Source organism: Oncorhynchus keta, chromosome 19 (assembly GCF_023373465.1).
Source record: "Oncorhynchus keta strain PuntledgeMale-10-30-2019 chromosome 19, Oket_V2, whole genome shotgun sequence".
Lineage (NCBI taxonomy): Eukaryota > Metazoa > Chordata > Actinopteri > Salmoniformes > Salmonidae > Oncorhynchus > Oncorhynchus keta.
Genome location: NC_068439.1, coordinates 40,986,312 through 41,006,086, shown reverse-complemented (window position 1 = coordinate 41,006,086; position 19,775 = coordinate 40,986,312). Strand labels below are relative to the sequence as shown.

General features: G+C 42.1%; 2 protein-coding genes across 2 annotated transcripts in view; one reads left to right on the top strand and one right to left on the bottom strand.

Moving 5' to 3' along the window:
- The first annotated feature begins 1,569 nt into the window (after window positions 1–1,569).
- On the top strand, window positions 1,570–14,606 carry LOC118397692 (transmembrane protein 268-like). Its single transcript, XM_052470586.1, has 9 exons — window positions 1,570–1,890; window positions 2,974–3,103; window positions 3,373–3,465; window positions 9,040–9,149; window positions 9,371–9,523; window positions 9,901–10,011; window positions 10,777–10,866; window positions 12,602–12,823; window positions 14,276–14,606. Exons 1-9 carry the CDS (start codon window positions 1,888–1,890, stop codon window positions 14,444–14,446), a joined length of 1,083 nt encoding a protein of 360 aa, XP_052326546.1. The 5' UTR covers window positions 1,570–1,887; the 3' UTR covers window positions 14,447–14,606.
- Window positions 14,607–15,817: 1,211 nt separating this feature from the next.
- Window positions 15,818–19,775, bottom strand: part of LOC118398301 (proline-rich transmembrane protein 1-like) — a 13,010-nt gene continuing 9,052 nt past the window's right edge. Inside the window, exon 4 of the mRNA XM_052470584.1 lies at window positions 15,818–19,211. Within this exon, the coding sequence (XP_052326544.1) occupies window positions 19,035–19,211 (177 nt within the window). The 3' untranslated portion in view covers window positions 15,818–19,034. The remainder of the gene's footprint in view (window positions 19,212–19,775) is intronic.

The following is a 19,775-nucleotide window of genomic DNA, read 5'->3' as shown; positions in this document are numbered from 1 at the left end:
GTATATAATATGTCAATGCAGAGTTGTGTGTGCGTGCATGCCTGTGTGACCTCTCACTGTGCCCCTCTGGGCTCTGGGGCATGTGTTAATGTGTGACTGTCCCAGCCCCCAGCAGCAGACCACCAGACCAGAGTCATGACAGCCTGGAGAACAGCTGCTGTTTTCCCAGAAATCCAGATCCACACCCACACTGGCTAGGATAACAACAACAATCTAAGGTAGGTAAGGAATAGTGTGTATGAGTTTGTTTGTGTGTGTGTGTGTGTGTGTGTGTGTGTGTGTGTGTGTGTGTGTGTGTGTGTGTGTGTGTGTGTGTGTGTGCGCGCGCTCGCGCATTGATGCCTCATATAGTTCAAGTAGGATCCTACTCTGCCAGCTTATATCCATTTGTTAAAGAAAGCTTGTTGTCATTGTGTTTTGATACATTGCTATGTCATTAACACGGGACCCTACACAGATATGGTTATGCATGCAGACAATACCCATTTGGACTCATTTTCTCATTCACTTTCTCACTCACTCTACTCTCTTTGCTGGGCTGAGAAGCATAGGCCGCATTCCACCAGTCATGTGGTCCGGCTGATCTAAGTCACAAAGCTGGGAGAGAGAGGTTCCCATGCCAATAAACCCCTTAAACTGAAATTGACTTGAGAGAGTTAGAGATTGTGTGTGGGGGGAAGGGGAGGGGGGCTTAAAGTGGGTAGTAAAATGAAAGAATACAGGGGGATACAGGAAGTCTGCTTCCAGAGGCATTGCAGTGTAGTTGGAAGGGAAGAGGGTCACACTGTAATACTGTAACTGTATTACGTTGAATGCGGGTGGGTAGGAAGCTCTTGATCATGTAATAGCCTCTACATTAAATAGTCTCCGGTGAGTTCTCCTACTAGTCATGTGTCTTCCTTTACGTTCAGCACCTCACTGTCACTGCTAAACTTTATGATTCTCTGAAATTGTTTGCATCTTTAAGAACCATACCTAGAGTTCGGAAGGAACTAGATCAAGAGAAAACACGAGGGGAGTACTCAGACAAGCGGAAGCGATGGTTCTTGCTTAAAATATTTTGTTATTCTCATTAAACCTGCATACACGGATACACGGATACACGGATACACACACACACACACACACACACACACACACACACACACACACACACACACACACACACACACACACACACGCACGCACGCACGCACACACACACACACACACACACACACACACACACACACACACACACACACACACACACACACACACACACACACACACACACACACACACACACACACACACACACACACACACACACACACACACACACACACACACACACACACACACACACACACACACACACACACACACACACACACAGATCACATGGTTATACACAGCTACATACACTCATTCGCATAACATTGTAGACATGCACTTTTCTTTACAACACGTGCACAGAAACATATAGAGTCAAACTGTTTCAAAGTTGGCAAGATGTCACAACTCACTGACAGCATGGAGGAAGTGAGAGTAAGAGAGTGTGTGCCTGAGAGTGAAAGAGAGAGAGCGAGAGAGAAGGGGGAGAGAATTAGAATGAGAGAGAGTGAAGGGGGAGAGAGATAGAATGAGGGAGAGGGGGAGAAAGAACTACGGTAGGGATAAGGAGACAACTTGAAATCAACCTCGCCGACAGCATTTGTGCAAAACATTTGTCTCCCTCTCTAACAAGCAAACGAGAGAGACAAAGCGGCAGAGGAAGAGAGGGAGGATGGGAGAGGGAGAGCAAGAACAAAGATATAGCTGCTCTCTCAGTCTCTTCTCTATTTTCATTATTTCTCTTTCACAGATTTTGTAGCTGCTGAAAGGAAAGCGATAATTTGGCTGTGTATGGTGCGTTGAAGACAGTGCCTATTGAGGTGCAGTATGTCTATCTTATAACCGTGGTACAGTTTAACCACTTTCAACAGAAACCTGTGAAGAGTGTAGCCTGAGAAAAGAGAAAAGTTCACATTTGAAAGACAAGTGTAGTTGCCTTTCGCTACACCTAAGTTCAGTATACTTGGATAGTAAAGGAAAGTACAATGACAGTAAAACAGTCTACTCAGTCTACGACTTAAATTATTGTTTAAACTTGTGTTGAAAGTGCTGAATCTGAAATCCTTGGCAGCACAGTTGAATTATTCTGTTGGTTTCTCCAAGATGCTGAAATAACATAGCAGAGCAATGTAATCCGTTCTAAAAAGGAGTAGTGATGTGATTTCTGGTTGCTTTCGAATCATAGGGCACATAGGACACTGACTTCTCCAAAGTTAAACTTTGGCATTTGATGCCTTTGCTAGATAAAGTGATAGTCTCAGAGGGGGGCTCTCAAAGGGAGCTTCAGCTTCAGCCCTTTGACATTTTTTCTCCAGTAGAGTCACGGTATAATTCATCTCTTGTGAACAGATTCTGCGTTACATTACACAATATTTTAGTTCTGCTATACCTGAGATTACAGTTTAAACTATGCCTCAGGAAAACATTATCTACTGAGGGAATATTTGGTCAAATTTTTCTCAATTTCAATGTCTTTGTTTGTTTTGCATGCCACTGGAATGTGCTGCTTGTGCTTCTTGCAAGCTGTAGTGTTAGTACTCACTTCATAATACCGTGTATACATCACACACATACTGTATCTGACAGTCTACGATACATGGGAACTAGGAAGTGGTGTCATAATCATGCCAACGCATCTCTCTGCTTGAGCAAAAAAAGCTGTAGCCTGGACCCAGATATTTTTGTGCTGTCTCCTCTAGTCATTGTAGGAGTTGACAAGAGAGCATAAACAGATCTGAGACCAGGCTAATGGAACTGTGTTGCTGCATTGTATATCACACTGGCAGTCATCACACTGGCCATTCACTCTTACTCACTTCGTCTGTATTATGGTTGGGGATTTTGATTAAACTGTATCACAGTTTTTTGCTCGTTCAGGGTCTCGTCATCATGGATGAGATGGAGGACAAGACTTCTGTGCCTTCAGACGAGAGCGATGTTGATGTTGAACTACGACGATCATCCAAGATCCAGACAGAAAACAGAAGAACATCTAGATGGAGGAATGGTGCGTGGTAACATAGTTATCAAACTGTACTATGGGTAAAAGTCTTATCATGCGGCATATCCTGTTTGTCAAAATCATTTTTGTTTCTCTTCCTTGTTCTTTGTTTTGCCTCTTGGCAAGTTTTTCTGGATAAACTAACACTTTTCACAATGTCCTGCTTTTACCCGTGGTCTTTTTTTCCTCTCTACCTTTTTGATTCTATCTATCTATCTATCTATCTATCTATCTATCTATCTATCTATCACCCCCCCCCTCTCTCTCTCCTCCAGGTCAGTGTGTGCTGGCAGTACCCACCTCCTCCATGCTGAACCCCAGGTTTGATCTGTCATTCTGCAGGGCTCTGCTGGAGAGGGAAGGCTTCACAGGTCAGTGCACACACACACACACACACACACACACACACACACACACACACACACACACACACACACACACACACACACACACACACACACACACACACACACACACACACACACACACACACACACACACACACACACACACACACACACACACACACACACACACACACACACACACACACACACACACACACACACACACACACACACACACACACACACACACACACACACACACACACACACACACACACACACACACACACACACACACACACACACACACACACACACACACACACACACACACACACACACACACACACACACACACACACACACACACACACACACACACACACACACACACACACACACACACACACACACACACACACACACACACACACACACACACACACACACACACACACACACACACACACACACACACACACACACACACACACACACACACACACACACACACACACACACACACACACACACACACACACACACACACACACACACACACACACACACACACACACACACACACACACACAAACTCTTGCTTTCTCTCTCCATCTCTCTCTCTGGGTGCCCACTGGCACTCTTTATTCTCATCCGTTGGGCCTCGCTATGTCAAGCAGCCTGTCCATTTGTGTGGGGGAGGTTAAACTAGAATAGCTCGCTATCTCACTTCCTCTCTCAGACTGTCTTATGTCTCATCAAAATATAGGCCTACTGTTAAGTCCAATCTAAAAAGCTTTCATGAAGAAAAACATGACCCGTGCTAATGCCACAATCCTGAATTTATGAGACAGCAAATTGTACCCTACACACTTCTATTTTGCTAAGCTGAGGAATAGGGCTGGAGAAATGCAAGCGCTCATATTCATAGATAAAGCTTTGCATGCAATGACTGACATTCCATGAGATCAACATGGTAGTTAAACATATTTTGAAGCTATAGGTCTTAAATGACAGCAAAACATAAACCATGAGTGAGGATGGGATTCAATCCGATCGCTCCTTTTCAAGCTATGCACCTTTTATTTGATTTATTTTACCAGGTAATTTGACTGAAAACACATTCTCATTTCCAGCACTGACCTGGGGAAGAGCTAAAGGGGGATGAATGAGCCTATTTAAAGCTGGGGATGATTAGGTGGCCATTAGGTAGGATTTTTAATAACCATAGAGTGTTAGGACACCCGTTTTAGCATTCCATCCAAATGACTGCACCGTACACAGGACAATGTCCCCAATCACTGCCCTGGGGTATATTATTCAGACTAGAGGAAAGAGTGCCTCCTACTGAACCTCCAACATAATTTCCAGCAGCATCTGGTCTTCCATCTAGGACCAACCCTGCTTAGCTTCAGAGCCAAGCTAGCAGTGGGATGCAGGGTGGTGTACTGCTGGCACTGGCAAAGGCAATGTTTCCGTATTCACATCCCGGCCTATCCTTACACAGTGGCTTGCGAAAGTATTCACCCCCCTTTGGCATTTTTCCTATTTTGTTGCTAACAGCGTCAGTGGTGTATAGGTGAGGACGGAGTCAAGCGCAGGAAACAGAACTGAGTAAAAATAACGTACTTTACTCTGGGAAAATAAACAGAACAATAAATCCATGTGGGGATAACAATCCCTAACACACAAGACTAACACAAGCAGGAACAATCACGCACAAAACATAAAGAGAACCAGAGGGTTAAATAGGGACATAATAGTAACGTAATGGGAACCAGGTGTGTATAATCAAGACATAACAAATGGAAAAATAAATGTGGATCGGTGGCAGCTAGAAAGCCGGTGACGATGACCGCAGAACGCCGCCCGAAAACAAGGAGAGGCACCAGCTTCGGCGGAAGTCGTGACAGTTTCCTTACAACCTGGAATTAAAATAGATGTTTTGGGGGGTTTGTATCATTTGATTTACACAACATGCCTACCACTTTGAAGATACAAAACATTTTTTATTGTGAAACAAACAAGAAACATGACAAAAAAAAAACAGAAAACTTGAGCGTGCAAAACTATTCACCCCCTAAAGTCAATACTTTGTAGAGCCTCCTTTTGCAGCAATTACAGATGCAAGTCTCTTGGGGTATGTCTCTATAAGCTTGGCACATCTAGCCACTGGGATTTTTGCCCATTCTTCAAGGCAAAACTGCTCCAGCTCCTTCAAGTTGAATGGGTTCCGCTGGTGTACAGCAATCTTTAAGCCATACCACAGATTCTCAGTTGGATTGAGATCTGGGCTTTGACTAGTTCATTCCAAGACATTTAAATGTTTCCCCTTAAACCACTCAAGTGTTGCTTTAGCAGTATGCTTAGGGTCATTGTCCTGCTGGAAGGTGAACCTCCATCCCAGTCTCATATCTCTGGAAGTCTGAAACAGGTTTCCCTCAAGAATTTCCATATATTTAGAGCCATCCATCATTCCTTCTATTCTGCCCAGTTTCCCAGTCCCTGACGATGAAAAACATCCCCACAGCATGATGCTGCCACCACCATGCTTCACTGTGAGGATGGTGTTCTCGGGGTGATGAGATGTGTTAGGTTTGTGCCAGACATAACGTTTTCCGTAATGGCCAAAAAGCTAAATTTTTGTCTCATCTGACCAGAGTACCTTCTTCCATATGTTTTGGGAGTCTCCCACATGCCTTTGGCAAACAGCAAACTTGTATGCTTATTTTTTCTTTAAACAATGGCTTTTTCTGGCCACTCTTCCGTAAAACCCAGCTCTGTGGAGTGTACGGCTTAAAGTGGTCCTATGGACAGATACTCCAATCTCTGCTGTGGAGCTTTGCAGCTCCTTCAGGGTTATCTTTGGTCTCTTTGTTGCCTCTCTGATTAATGCCCTCTTTGCCTGGTCCGTGAGTTTTGGTGGGCGGCCCTCTCTTGGCAGGTTTGTTGTGGTGCCATATTCAGATTTAATGGTGCTCTGTGGGATGTTCAAAGTTTCAGATATTTTTTTATAACCCAACCCTGATCTGTACTTCTCCACAACTTTGTCCCTGACCTGTTTGAAGAGCTCCTTGGTCTTCATGGTGCCGCTTGCTTGGTGGTGCCCCTTGCTTAGTGGTGTTGCAGACTCTGGGGCCTTTCAGAACAGGGGACACTTAGATTGCACACAGGTGGACTTTATTTAACAAATGATGTGACTTCTGAAGGTAATTGGTTGCACCAGATCTTATTTAGGGGCATCATAGCAAAGGGAGTGAATACATATGCACGCACCACTTTTCCTTTTTTTTTTAAATCATTTTTTGAAACCAGCCATTTTTTTCATTTCACTTCCCCAATTTGGACTATTTTGTGTATGCCCATTACATGAAATCCATTTAAATTACAGGTTGAGTTATGATAGGGTAAGACCAGTGTACTTAGCTCATGAGGTATTTCTAAGTTATGTTCTTTAAAAATCAGTATATTACATTCATTGGAATTACAACTGAACAGCAGTTAATGTTGAAAATGTTACCTCAAAAGTCTAAGTTGATGTCTAAAACATCACATCCAGGGTGTGTTATGTTTGTGTCAAAAAGCCCTGTACCAAAACTTGGAACAGAAATTCTGAGAAGAACACAGATGCAGAGTTGATATGACCACTGGGTTATGTGGCAATACCCCCTTATCTAGAATGGCTGTAGTGATGCATTTGGAGTAGAGTGGCTATGTTGCCAAATTCTCTGGACACCTCTTCCCGATAGCTAAACAACCAACGCTCAATGATGAATGGAGAAGGGAAGTGGTCAGCAGGGGTGGGACTGGGGCGGAACAAGGCGATTACCTTCGGTTGTGCAGCATCAGAGCTTTTGGACAGCTTATTCACACAGACCTTAATGAGGGAAGTGAGAAATAACGTTCTTAAACTCTTTGATTTCATTATTTCGTTTCTTCTTTTATTTAGAGTCAGTTTTTGGTTCTACCGATTAAAACAGCTTCAGTAAAGGTTGAGGTTTATTTTTATATGCCTAATATTTACTCTGAGATAGTGAATGTGCCACGTCTGTACATGATCCACCTTTGACATGATGCCCACCAGCCACACCTTCTCTTTGTAAATCCGATAAAAGGACAGGACCCACTTCAGCCCAGCATACCTACCTGCCTACCAGCCCAACTAGAACCATGTTTGTGTTCTTCTGTGTTATCTCTCTCCTCAGTCTTGCTTTGGATGCTGAACACGACACTCCTGACCAGGAGTGACTTTATGGACGCTGCTATAAGTATGTTGCCACAGGACTGGACTGGGCAGACGCTGTGTCCTACTGTGTGACTCGGGGAGCGAACTTGGCCTCTGTGCACAGTGAGGCTGAACACCAGTTAATCAAAACCCTAATCAAGACGTTCGACCCTTTAGAGTTCTACACCTGGATCGGGTTGTCTGACGTTGTTAAGGAGGGGAGGTGGATGTGGACTGACGGGTCCAAGGTGGAATTTACCGACTGGTTTAAATCAGACCCTGATGGTGGAAAGGCTCAAAACTGTGTAAATACAAACTATCAAACGCTGTGGATTGATATTGAATGCAACGAGGGTTATGCCTTTGTCTGCGCTGAGCGTCTCTGCTAGTCAGTCGTCCGTCAAGATGGAGGTGCTGTCCCTGGCTGTCCTAGGAGAGAAGAAACCCTTTCCCCCCCCATATTAAATGAACACCTTATATTGAAAATAAAAGTTGCTTAATTAAATCATTGTTTATGGATTGTACATATTACTACAAAAGGTTTGTGTGCTTACATCAGCTGTCTTTTAATTCTGTCAAGAAGCTCTGTGGCACACAAAACTTGACACAGGAATCACGATAGAAACACATTGTTACGTGGCAATACCCACTTGTGTGGAATGGCTGCAGTGCTGCTGCCTGTGGAGCACAGCTTATTTACACAGACACAGTGAGTGGTTTTTATGTTAGAGATCATACTCACATACGCATACACTTCCACATCCACATCCACACACTGTCACGGACCCCCCCCCCCAGTACTGCTGCTCATTTTGTTCACCAGTTCCGGAGGTCTACTGACGGGATTCATTATCATCAACCCCGGACTGTCTTGTCTGATTACACACACCTGGTTCCCATATTTCCCCTGATTAGTATGTTATATATGTGTCCTCTGTTCCCTCTGTCAGTTACTGTTCCCATGTCCTTTGGTTGTGTGAGTACCTACGCGTTGGTACAGCGGTTATACTGCGTGCTTTATATATTGTGTATTACGGATATCGTCCCATGTCATTCAACAAGGTTTACCCTCGCTCTTTCGTTTGGGTACAGCCCAGTGTTTTTGTGTACGTGTTTGTTTTGGGTGTATTAAAAACCCCTATCGCGTATTCCTGCCGCCTGTCTCCAAATCCTTTATACCAGCGTGACACACTCACAGACACACACACTTTGACAACCTTTTGACCACCCAGATCAAAGCACTCTCCCCCCATCTTATCTTTTTCCCCTTATCTTGTTTATGTGGAATGTGTTTTGGTATAGTATGAAAGCCATTGCATGGAAAATGACATTTAGAATACATTATTGCCATGTGTTGATTTCTCCAATGTAGATTCCTGTAGCAGACTTTGAGACACCTCTGGAAATAGCACTGGACGTGCCCTCAGTCAGGAGATACCTGTTCTTTAACTCTTCTCTCTTCCACTTCATCATGGCACCGGTAGGGGTCCCTCAAAGTATTGGTTCATAACTCAAGGGTCCATTGTATCTGTTATATTTGCATCTTTTACATTATTCACACTATAGTGTCCAGTATCAGTTAATCTCATACGCCATCAGGAGATCTTTTACTAATGTGTCCGGTATCTGTTCAGAGTTAGTGCTTGTTCTTTGTATGTTTAGTTTATACTGTGTATCATTTTTTTTACATCTCCCCTCCAGATTCTATATGTGGTGTTATGGTGTGCTGTGTTCTCCACTCTTCACCTCTATCTCTCAGTCACTGACTACTGGGTCCTCTGCCTGTCTGTCAGTCTGGCCTCCATCTTCCTCACCACAGGCATCATTGTCATCCTCCACTATAGTAACAAGGAGGTGGGTGTTCCATCTGTTTTTCAGTCTGAGAGAGCTTAAGAACCTTAATGGTTTGCTCACTTATAAATGCAATCCAATCTTTAATCGCATTGCTATTAGTGAGCTGCGGTAGCAACATAAATGATGCATAGATATGAATAGGAATGCATCTGTGCTTGTGGAAGCAAATAAATAGACTATGTAGCTATGTCACACTCAAGAGGATTGAAGCAAAACATTCACAGACACTTTGAAACCAATATGGTTCAATTATTAAACACCATGATTTCCATGTCTGAATTATATAGAGATATTGGTCTATAGCCTGCAACCAGTTGTAAGACCCTGAAACGTTAGGATTTTAGATGTACCTGTAATGTTTAATGGTCGTCCTACAGATAAACATGAACATTGACGTGCGACTCATCCAGGTGAATGAGAGGCTGAGCCGGCATAAGCTGCTTGTAGGCGTGGCTGACTGGGTGCAGAACTGTACTGGGAGTCTACAGGTAGGCAGCGTGAACCTGCACAGAAAGGCAGCTCAATCCGAGAGGGCAGACATTTTGTGTCAAACCTTTTTATCACTCTCCCTTTCTGGCAATTGAGGTTACTTCTAAATGCCTGTTTGTTGTGGTATGAATCTGTAACCGGGTCCCTCGAACGATCAATTATGAAGTTATATATCGATGTATTGATACGATTGTGTGGTTTCATTGTGATAGGAATTTCCAGGGGAACAAAAGAGCAGCCACAGACAAAGTCAGTCAAAAATCTAAGTTGCAACAGGGAGACACCACCCAGCACAGAAGCAGAGAAAATGTCTAACTGGCCTCTGGGACAGGCCCTTTATATCCTAATCAGACAGCACCAAATGTTCTGACACGTACTAAGTCAAAACGATAAAGGCAGCGACTTTGCCAGCTGCTACAGAATCACAGTGGCCACAGAATGTCACCAATACAATAGTGAATGATCAGTGTCCTCGGTCCTTGTACCTCCAGTCTGGCATCAATCACTATCAACAGATATGAGAATAATTCATAACAAGTCTAGTGACCATCAACCTGCACCTTGAGTGTCACAAATGGAACCCTGGAAATGAGGTATTACAATAACTCCAAATATGCTAAACATTGTGTTGATCCCAACTTCAGTCATTTAAAATGTACCCATTACATTCTCTGTCTGTCCATCTTACTGTCTTTGTGTATCTTTTTGTCTCTTTCTGTCATTCTTTATCTGTCTGTCTCTCTCTCTCACTCTTACCCTCTCAGCTGTTCATTGTGTACTGGGATACGGCCCACTGCTTGAGGGCACTGACTGAAACTCTAGAGGAGATGTGCTTTGTCAGAGACGAGGCCCAGGTAGGTACATCATGATGTCACCATGTTCAGTGTATGACTCTATTGATTTGTGTCTGCGTTCTCTTTGGCAAGGCTTTTCTGTCCATGCTGTTTCAGGAAGGCAATGGGATATAATATGCATAGCGTAAAACTTTGATTAATAACCCTGGCGTTTATTTGCTTAAATCACTGAACACAACAAGCGCTTATTAGAGACAAGATTCTACTCGAAGCACACAGCTTTTGCTCATTTGCATAGATAATTGTTTAATTCCAGCATTGTAATCAATTTCTTCATTACCTGCACTAATCTGTTAGCATTTGCACACTGTGTCAAGTTTATTTTGTCTTAGTATGGCTCTACCCCCCCGAAAAATGCTTATTTGACAGATTTTTCTCCTGACTGTGGATTTTCGTCTGTTAATTCATCACTAGAGGGCGATCTGATCTTAACTTTAAGTCAGTTGCACAAAACATTTTAAGTGAAAAAGTTAAGAGTATCCATGAGGTCCCTTAACTTCTTCATTCAGTATGGATGTCAATGTAAACAGCATTTGTGGAGGTGAATGTTTCTACACCTGCATTGCTTGCTGTTTGGGGTTTTAGGCTGGGTTTCTGTACAGCACTTTGAGATATCAGCTGATGTAAGAAGGGCTATATAAATACATTTGATTTGATTTGTTGCTTTCGTCTGCTGCGGTTACAAATGGAAAACATCCACCAGCTAATGTTAGCTACTTAGCTAAACAATGGAAGATGCACAATGCACAATCCATCTCTACAAAGCTAGCTGGCTAGTTAGCTATAGCTACTCTGTAAGCTAGCTTGACGGAATAGAAAGTAGTATAAACAAGTTAAGAAAAGAGTAACTCTGAGAAACTTGGTTTATTATCTTTTGAAACAATCAGGGTATTCTGTCTTGAAGTTCTATTTTTCTATCTCACAAAATGAAAGCGATTTCTTTCATGAGAAGCTTAGTCAGTGAATCAGGTAATCTCCATGGTAATCAGATACTCTTTCTGCCATATGTGCCTTCAAACTACTGTAAAACCCCTTAAGTATGCCCATGCCTAAGGAAATATTTGGTGGGCTCTAAGCAATGCCCTTAAACAATTCCCTTATGTAAGGGAAAATTATTCCTTAATGTAAACCCTTAAGGAAAATGCCTAAGATATTTTATGCAACCGGGCCCTGTACTCCCAAAATTGTTGACTGTTTTTGTGCTTACCAGTTAGCTAGCAGTACTCAGCTGTTAGCAGTCAATGGCTAGCAGTTTCTTACAATTGACATTGTTTTTCGAGTCAATACTGAATTATTTAATGTAATTAATCGAACATTAAACCTCGTAAACAATTAATGGTAACCTAATAAACATTTACACCCAGCGTTTATTTGAAACAGGCGTTTATTTGCTGAAATGAAATGTCTCCTGGCTATTAAAGGGGACAGTCGGCTATTTGAGTCTGCATTTAATTGAAGTTTTACAGTAGATTAATATTGATAAATCTCTGTGTACTGTTAAAAGGAATTGTATAAGGCAAATTGAAATTAAACTGGAAATTGACAACAGGAGAATTGAGTATTATAGATTGTGATTTAGGCCTATCGGAGGGTTTTAGATGGTGTATATAGCCCTTCAATTGTCTAGTAAGGCAATCTTGTGATGTGTAATAATGACCACCATTCAGTGGTTCTGTGTAGCAGTAGCAGGCAATGCGATCTAATGGGTTATCCTCACTTTTCACTCCCTCCCTAGAAAATACTTAATAAGAGAATGTCCCACCTTGTCCTGGTGACAGAGGTCATGACCTTTGATCCTGTGGCGGGGGGGTCAAGTGTCAATGAAAGTTCTGATGAGGAAAGGCCCCTCTTGATGAACGATGAGGAGACTGGACACAGTACCTCAATCAGCCAGAGGGAGGACACCAAACTCACCGCTAACTACAGTTTGGTACCGGACCAAATATTACCAGCTCAGGTTAGTTACATTTACATTTACATTTAAGTCATTTAGCAGACGCTCTTATCCAGAGCGACTTACAAATTGGTGCATTCACCTTATGACATCCAGTGGAACAGCCACTTTACAATAGTGCATCTAAATCTTTTAGGGGGTGAGAAGGATTACTTTATCCTATCCTAGGTATTCCTTAAAGAGGTGGGGTTTCAGGTGTCTCCGGAAGGTGGTGATTGACTCCGCTGTCCTGGCGTCGTGAGGGAGTTTGTTCCACCATTGGGGGCCAGAGCAGCGAACAGTTTTGACTGGGCTGAGCGGGAACTGTACTTCCTCAGTGGTAGGGAGGCGAGCAGGCCAGAGGTGGATGAACGCAGTGCCCTTGTTTGGGTGTAGGGCCTGATCAGAGCCTGGAGGTACTGAGGTGCCGTTCCCCTCACAGCTCCGTAGGCAAGCACCATGGTCTTGTAGCGGATGCGAGCTTCAACTGGAAGCCAGTGGAGAGAGCGGAGGAGCGGGGTGACGTGAGAGAACTTGGGAAGGTTGAACACCAGACGGGCTGCGGCGTTCTGGATGAGTTGTAGGGGTTTAATGGCACAGGCAGGGAGCCCAGCCAACAGCGAGTTGCAGTAATCCAGACGGGAGATGACAAGTGCCTGGATTAGGAGCTGCGCCGCTTCCTGTGTGAGGCAGGGTCGTACTCTGCGGATGTTGTAGAGCATGAACCTACAGGAACGGGCCACCGCCTTGATGTTAGTTGAGAACGACAGGGTGTTGTCCAGGATCACGCCAAGGTTCTTAGCGCTCTGGGAGGAGGACACAATGGAGTTGTCAACCGTGATGGCGAGATCATGGAACGGGCAGTCCTTCCCCGGGAGGAAGAGCAGCTCCGTCTTGCCGAGGTTCAGCTTGAGGTGGTGATCCGTCATCCACACTGATATGTCTGCCAGACATGCAGAGATGCGATTCGCCACCTGGTCATCAGAAGGGGGAAAGGAGAAGATTAATTGTGTGTCGTCTGCATAGCAATGATAGGAGAGACCATGGTGAGGTTATGACAGGGCCAAGTGACTTGGTGTATAGCGAGAATAGGAGAGGGCCTAGAACAGAGCCCTGGGGGACACCAGTGGTGACCAGTAGTTAGAGAAACTGCTTTCAATAATACTTGTATTCTTATGTTATAATTTGGACTGCTCACTAAATGATTTTTCTATCGTGCAATATGTTGAACAAATGGTATTCCAGATCAGTGGAGGCTGGTGGAGGGAGAAGTCTGGAGGATGGGCTCCAGCCACCACTGTCTAAGATATAGCCTACCTACAGACTAGAGTGTGTTCATATACACTGCTCAAAAAAATAAAGGGAACACTAAAATAACACATCCTAAATCTGAATGAATGAAATATTCTTATTAAATACCTTTTTCTTTACATAGTTGAATGTGCTGATAATATCCAAACATATCTCTTTTTGCAGGCCAAAGCACTCCAACTTTTACTGACCTATGGTGCGGTGTTTGTCAAGCTGTTAGTGTCTGAAAAGCTGCCAAACTCTACACACCGCCCCCTACGCTCCAGGAGGAATCACTGCACCACTGCCTCCCTTTGTCTGTGTCAGTATATCAAAACCAAGGTTCTACGATTATAAGACAGGGACACAGAGAAGCTGATTCATTCCACTTTAAATAATATTGTAGGACAGTATAATATTTGCACTGATCATGTAACAATTGCAATTTGAAACCCAGTTCTGTGTAAAAAAAAAAAATCATTAAATTGTACAAACAATAAATATATCTTCTTTATGAGTTGTGTCCTTTAGTAAACAAGTATATTCCTTTATTTTGATAAGGTACATGCTACAATATATGTTGGGAGTGCATTTAGATAAACAGGGCAAATTATGAATGGATTTTGCGGAGAGATAAAAAAAAGAGAGCGAGGAGGGCAGGAGAGGACAGATTCAATGATGCAGAGATGAAGTATTAAGCTCAGGGGGTCAACATGAATCATTGTTCTTGGCCGGCTGCACGGCTACACAGGAGGTGCATGTGGCACACAGTTTCATTCATTAATCCATGGTTATTAATCAGCCTTGACACAACTGCTGAGGTGATTGGCTCATAAGTATCCGGTACTTGGCATGAAGACACAAACACACACAGGGAGAGACACAGCGCTCAGCGGAGGCAGGGCGGTGTAGCGGTACAGAGATGCATGTTGAGACAGTCCAAGTTAAACGATCGCACAGACGCTGGGTCACTATTTGGGAGGCTAAATGACCATCTGTGATCTTGCAGACACAGTCTGGCCTAGTCCCACCACCTCCCTTTCTTCTCTCTGTGTCAGGGGAGGCTGCTGGGAGGAGCTATAGGAGGACGGGCTCAGTGTAATGGCTAGGATAGAATAACGGTAACGGTTTCCATATGTGTGTTTGATACCGTAGAATTGATTCCATCCCAGCCATTGGAATGAGCCCGTCGTCCTATAGCTCCTCCCACCAGCCTCCTCTGCTCTCTGTGTCTATCTGGGGATACATGTGCACTCAACCAGTTTGTGTAATATCTATAAGCAATCAATGGGACGTGGAGTATAGAGATGTGTTTTAATGTTTCATGTTGAGGTTCGGCTCTTGCATTATCTACATGGGGAAGAAGGTAGTGAAAATACACATGAAATAGACCTTAGACGCTCTTGAGACGGTGCAAAAAGACAAACAGAAATGCTGGCGCAGTAATAACGGGACTAGAAATAAATACCATTGAGGCTGCACTTTGATATGTGATTAAGCCCTAGCTATTGAAAGATAGTTCATGTTCCGACAGGGAGAGAAAGAGATACTGTACAAGTGTGGAGGAATCCGGGCCAACTATAAATAGCACTTAAGAGACGTAGGGAGAGGAAAGGCCACAGAGAGAAAGAGAGAGAAGAGACAGAGAGAGAGAGAGAGAGAGAGAGAGAGAGAGAGAGAGAGAGAGAGAGAGATGTAGGTGTACACTTCACTGTTACTCGGTCTTGCTCAACCCAAAGAAAAATCGTATTTTATTCAAACAATTGAATTCATACACAACAAATGCATGTGTAACATCCATGAACAGAAATAGACCCCAAGAGAAGTTCATGTACACTGTGATTCGCCAGCCACTTTGAACACGCCAATCTATTACATTTACATGCTCAGGGAAAAGGTATCAATACCGCAAAGAAGCAGTAGCATTTGCCCAGCCTGTCATCAACAATGACATAGAAAATGCCTTAGAAAACAAATATGTGGGAAGAGCACAGTGTAGATCGAAAAACAACTAGATATGCTAGGAGTGGGTCTAAAAAGCATACACGCGTTCTATGCCAATACTTCTCTTGTATAGAGGCGAGTAACAGCACTACGAGTCACAATACTGTGCTTACTTGGCTCTCTTAACATATTTCTAGAATGCCATGTTATCAGATTAAGAACATACAGTATTCTCCAAATACAATGTACATTAAAAATACAGCAGTGATGATCGAATGCAAAGGTGACTACCACGTAACATAATCATAATAGCCATGGTAATAATACTTTCAGAATTAAACTTCAAACACCATAATAATACACTATTCAAATCAGTAATCATGGTCCTTCACGAGAAACAACACATTCTCAACAGTTCTGACTAACTTGATTTTCTTAAAAAAAAAAATAGCATTATCATAGGAATTGAAAACAGAGAGAGAAAGGACAAGCAGATTAGAGATATGTTGAGAATTACGGTCCCAATTTTGCAATGGACAGCAGAAAGAGAAACAGAGAGAGAGGGTGCTTGGGGTAATAGAAACAAGTCGAGGAGAGGAGAATGCCACAATGTATATTAGGCATTGATTTTTTTTTCTCTCTCCTCAGAGACATTCGTTTTCAGAGCCACCATCAGTATTTCTGCTCTACTGATTCCGGCTCAGGTCATTTCAGCTCATACTGTTCCACAACAGCCCTCTTGGCTCTCGATAACAAGGGGCAACACACCTTGTAACGTGATAGGCTAGATTAGACACCAAATGTGTTTGACGCAACCCATATTATCAGCCAAGGCCATTAGGGAAAAGGTTAGATGAGAGAATCGTAATAATGGTTCACAATGGCATGCCCAACAGAGTTTTTGTCTGTATCCCATAAGTCCTTTGTCTACAACCTTTTTACTCTGAGAAACTATTAACTAAGATAACACTCTTGTATTGCCAATTATGACCCTATTTAATATTTGCAAAACATTATTTGCAAAAGCAGCAATTTCTCAAATGTACACCTCACTAGCCCTCTGTATAATTACATACCCTTTTTAATATTGAGTCCGTCCAAGCACTTTCATTTAATGTGTTGCTTTTTGTCTTAGTACTGCAATACTTTACTTTATGTCTGTGACATTAGAAAATGGGTCAACCACTTCAATCAGGCAAGTAATTGTTGTTTTAAATGTGTCCATTTCTACAATTCTACCCTTTTCTATTGAAGTGTATACAAACCTAGTAGAAAGCCATTCTAAGCCTACTGGAAGTGCAAATCACCCTAAACATCATCAAATTTCATCTAGTTTCAAGGTTTGTCGGCTAATATGGGTACAATAAAATATTGATTTCAACTAAAACATGATGGTCGGCAGGTAGCCTAGTGGTTAGAGCGTTGGACTAGTAATCGAAAGGTTGAAAGATTGAATTCCCGAGCTGACAAGGTAAAAATCTGTCATTCTGCCACCGAATAAGGCAGTTATCCCACTGTTCCTAGGCCGTCATTGAAAATAAGAATTTGTTCTTAACAGACTTGCGTAGTTAAATAAAGGTTAAAAAAAATATACTATAAAAAAGTGACATTCTAAAAAGCTATGAAAAAAATATATTATAGAAATAAACAAATGAATAAATGATAATACAGATAAATACATACATAAATGAAAGTATTAAACAGTCGTGTGCAACAAAATATTAATACATACATAAATAAAGTGAACAAGTATTAAACAGTCTTATGCAACAAACAATTTGTCAACAACCAAGTCCATGTCCGCCACACAAAAAAAGGCGGGACACTCACACAGTACATTCTATGGTGTATCTCTCCATCAACACAACTTTAAATAGAGATGTTATTCATCTCAAAAGAAAAATCTCCACATTTCTGTCATCTTTTTCATAGTTTGATCTCCTAATTAGTCCACTATGTCATGACTTGATTTACTTTCCATTTGATTGTGTGTAAAAAAAAAACTAATGCCAATGTTTGGCAGTCTGTTATACTGTAATTTATTCTATCCTTTAAATAAATATAAAATATACTATCACTAGATGGCGCATGTTTCTGAAAATCATAATAAATCAAAAACTATACATGACTAATAAACACAATTAAATAAAAGTATTTATTTTTGAAGTCATTCAAAACAATCTCTTCATAAAATACTAATTTATATAGGGAAGTCATTTCAGTTATGATTTGTGATCTATTTGGGCAGTTTGTGATACAGTGTGACCCATGTTTTGGTCTTCCTATATTTGAGTGGGACCAAAAATGAATAAGTCATTCATAAATAATTCATAGTTAAAAGGCAATTCCACCACTTTTCAATCTAATTTTCATTATTTCCATTATCATACCAGTGTCTATCTATCTATATATGTGAAAATACTGCGGTTCTATGATCTGTGGTTAAAAAAAATAAGTAGAATAGTCCTAAAAAAAAAGCTTTTCTGTGACATCACAAGCTAGGATTAAAAGTAAACTGCAATGAGTTTCTAGCCAGATGGAGAATATTTTCTTACTCCCCGCATCACTGAGGATCTGATAGTGTTTGAAAATCACTGTTTCAATGTTGTAACTTTTGATGACACTAGTATCGTGCAGGAGATCATGAAAATTAGGTTGAAAAGTGGTGGAATTGCCATTCAATTCCTCTGTGTATGTACTCTGTTTTCCCCCATAAGCGCTATGGAGTACTATTATATCTGAATATAAATGGTTACAGTGGTAAGTAATACTGGCCCATAATGGGCACCTATTTGTTTTGGCATTTGAATATTAGCTGTGATTGTTTCTCAGCCTGTTAGTAGTCAGTAGGTCAGAACTGTATATACAGTACACAGGGTGCATATATACACATATATACCTCCAATATAACATACCAGTATCAGAGTGTGCATTTCAGTGCCCTTATTCTTCTATCTCCACCCAAAACTACATATCCCATGATGCCACACTGTGTTATGTATTAGGGTTCCCAGTCGTCATCATGGTGTTGGGAGGCAATGATGACTACCACGGTGAGGATGGTACACAGAACGATGGAGGCAATGCCCACTGCCAGGCTGATGAAGGAGAAGTTACGTGCCTCGCGGGACGCTATCTCTGCCATCACCATGTCCCCCCTGGCCACCGCCGTACGCACCTGAGGGAGGGAGAGAGAGAGAGAGTCTTTTCCCCCCCTTACAAATATGTTTTTTGGAATGCTTTGTCCATATTTAGAGAATGTATTTCATGCTATTAAAGCAACTTCTGAATTTAGTTGAGAGAGAGAATAAGAGAGAGAGAGAGAGAGAGAGAGAGAGAGAGAGAGAGAGAGAGAGAGAGAGAGAGAGAGAGAGAGAGAGAGAGAGAGAGAGAGAGAGAGAGAGAGAGAGAGAGAGAGAGAGAGAGAGGTGTTGGCAACAGCACATGCACACACAAAAATGCCACAAACACAATTTATCAGGCCTTAAATTCATCAAACATACTAATGGTTAAAGCTCTAAAGCTTGCAGGCCTATCTACGCCTTGTTGATAGCTTAGCTCAACAAAAAAACACATCGGAAGCAAGCCCAAAGTGAAAATCTATTTTAACCCGTGTAAACAATGCTGCAATTACATAATGTAGGCTGTTGCAGAGTGTTGTGCATAATGATCAGGCCAACTAACAAAGCCAGCATATAAACAACAAACATAATACTTTAATACACATAGAGATACAACAAAA

Bases quoted from the DNA above. Each gene is read 5' to 3' on its own strand.
- LOC118397692 (XM_052470586.1), top strand. The intron at 10,012-10,776 runs GTAGGCAGCGTG...TTACCCTCTCAG, and splicing joins ACTGTACTGGGAGTCTACAG to CTGTTCATTGTGTACTGGGA. The intron at 12,824-14,275 runs GTTAGTTACATT...CTCTTTTTGCAG, and splicing joins ACCAAATATTACCAGCTCAG to GCCAAAGCACTCCAACTTTT.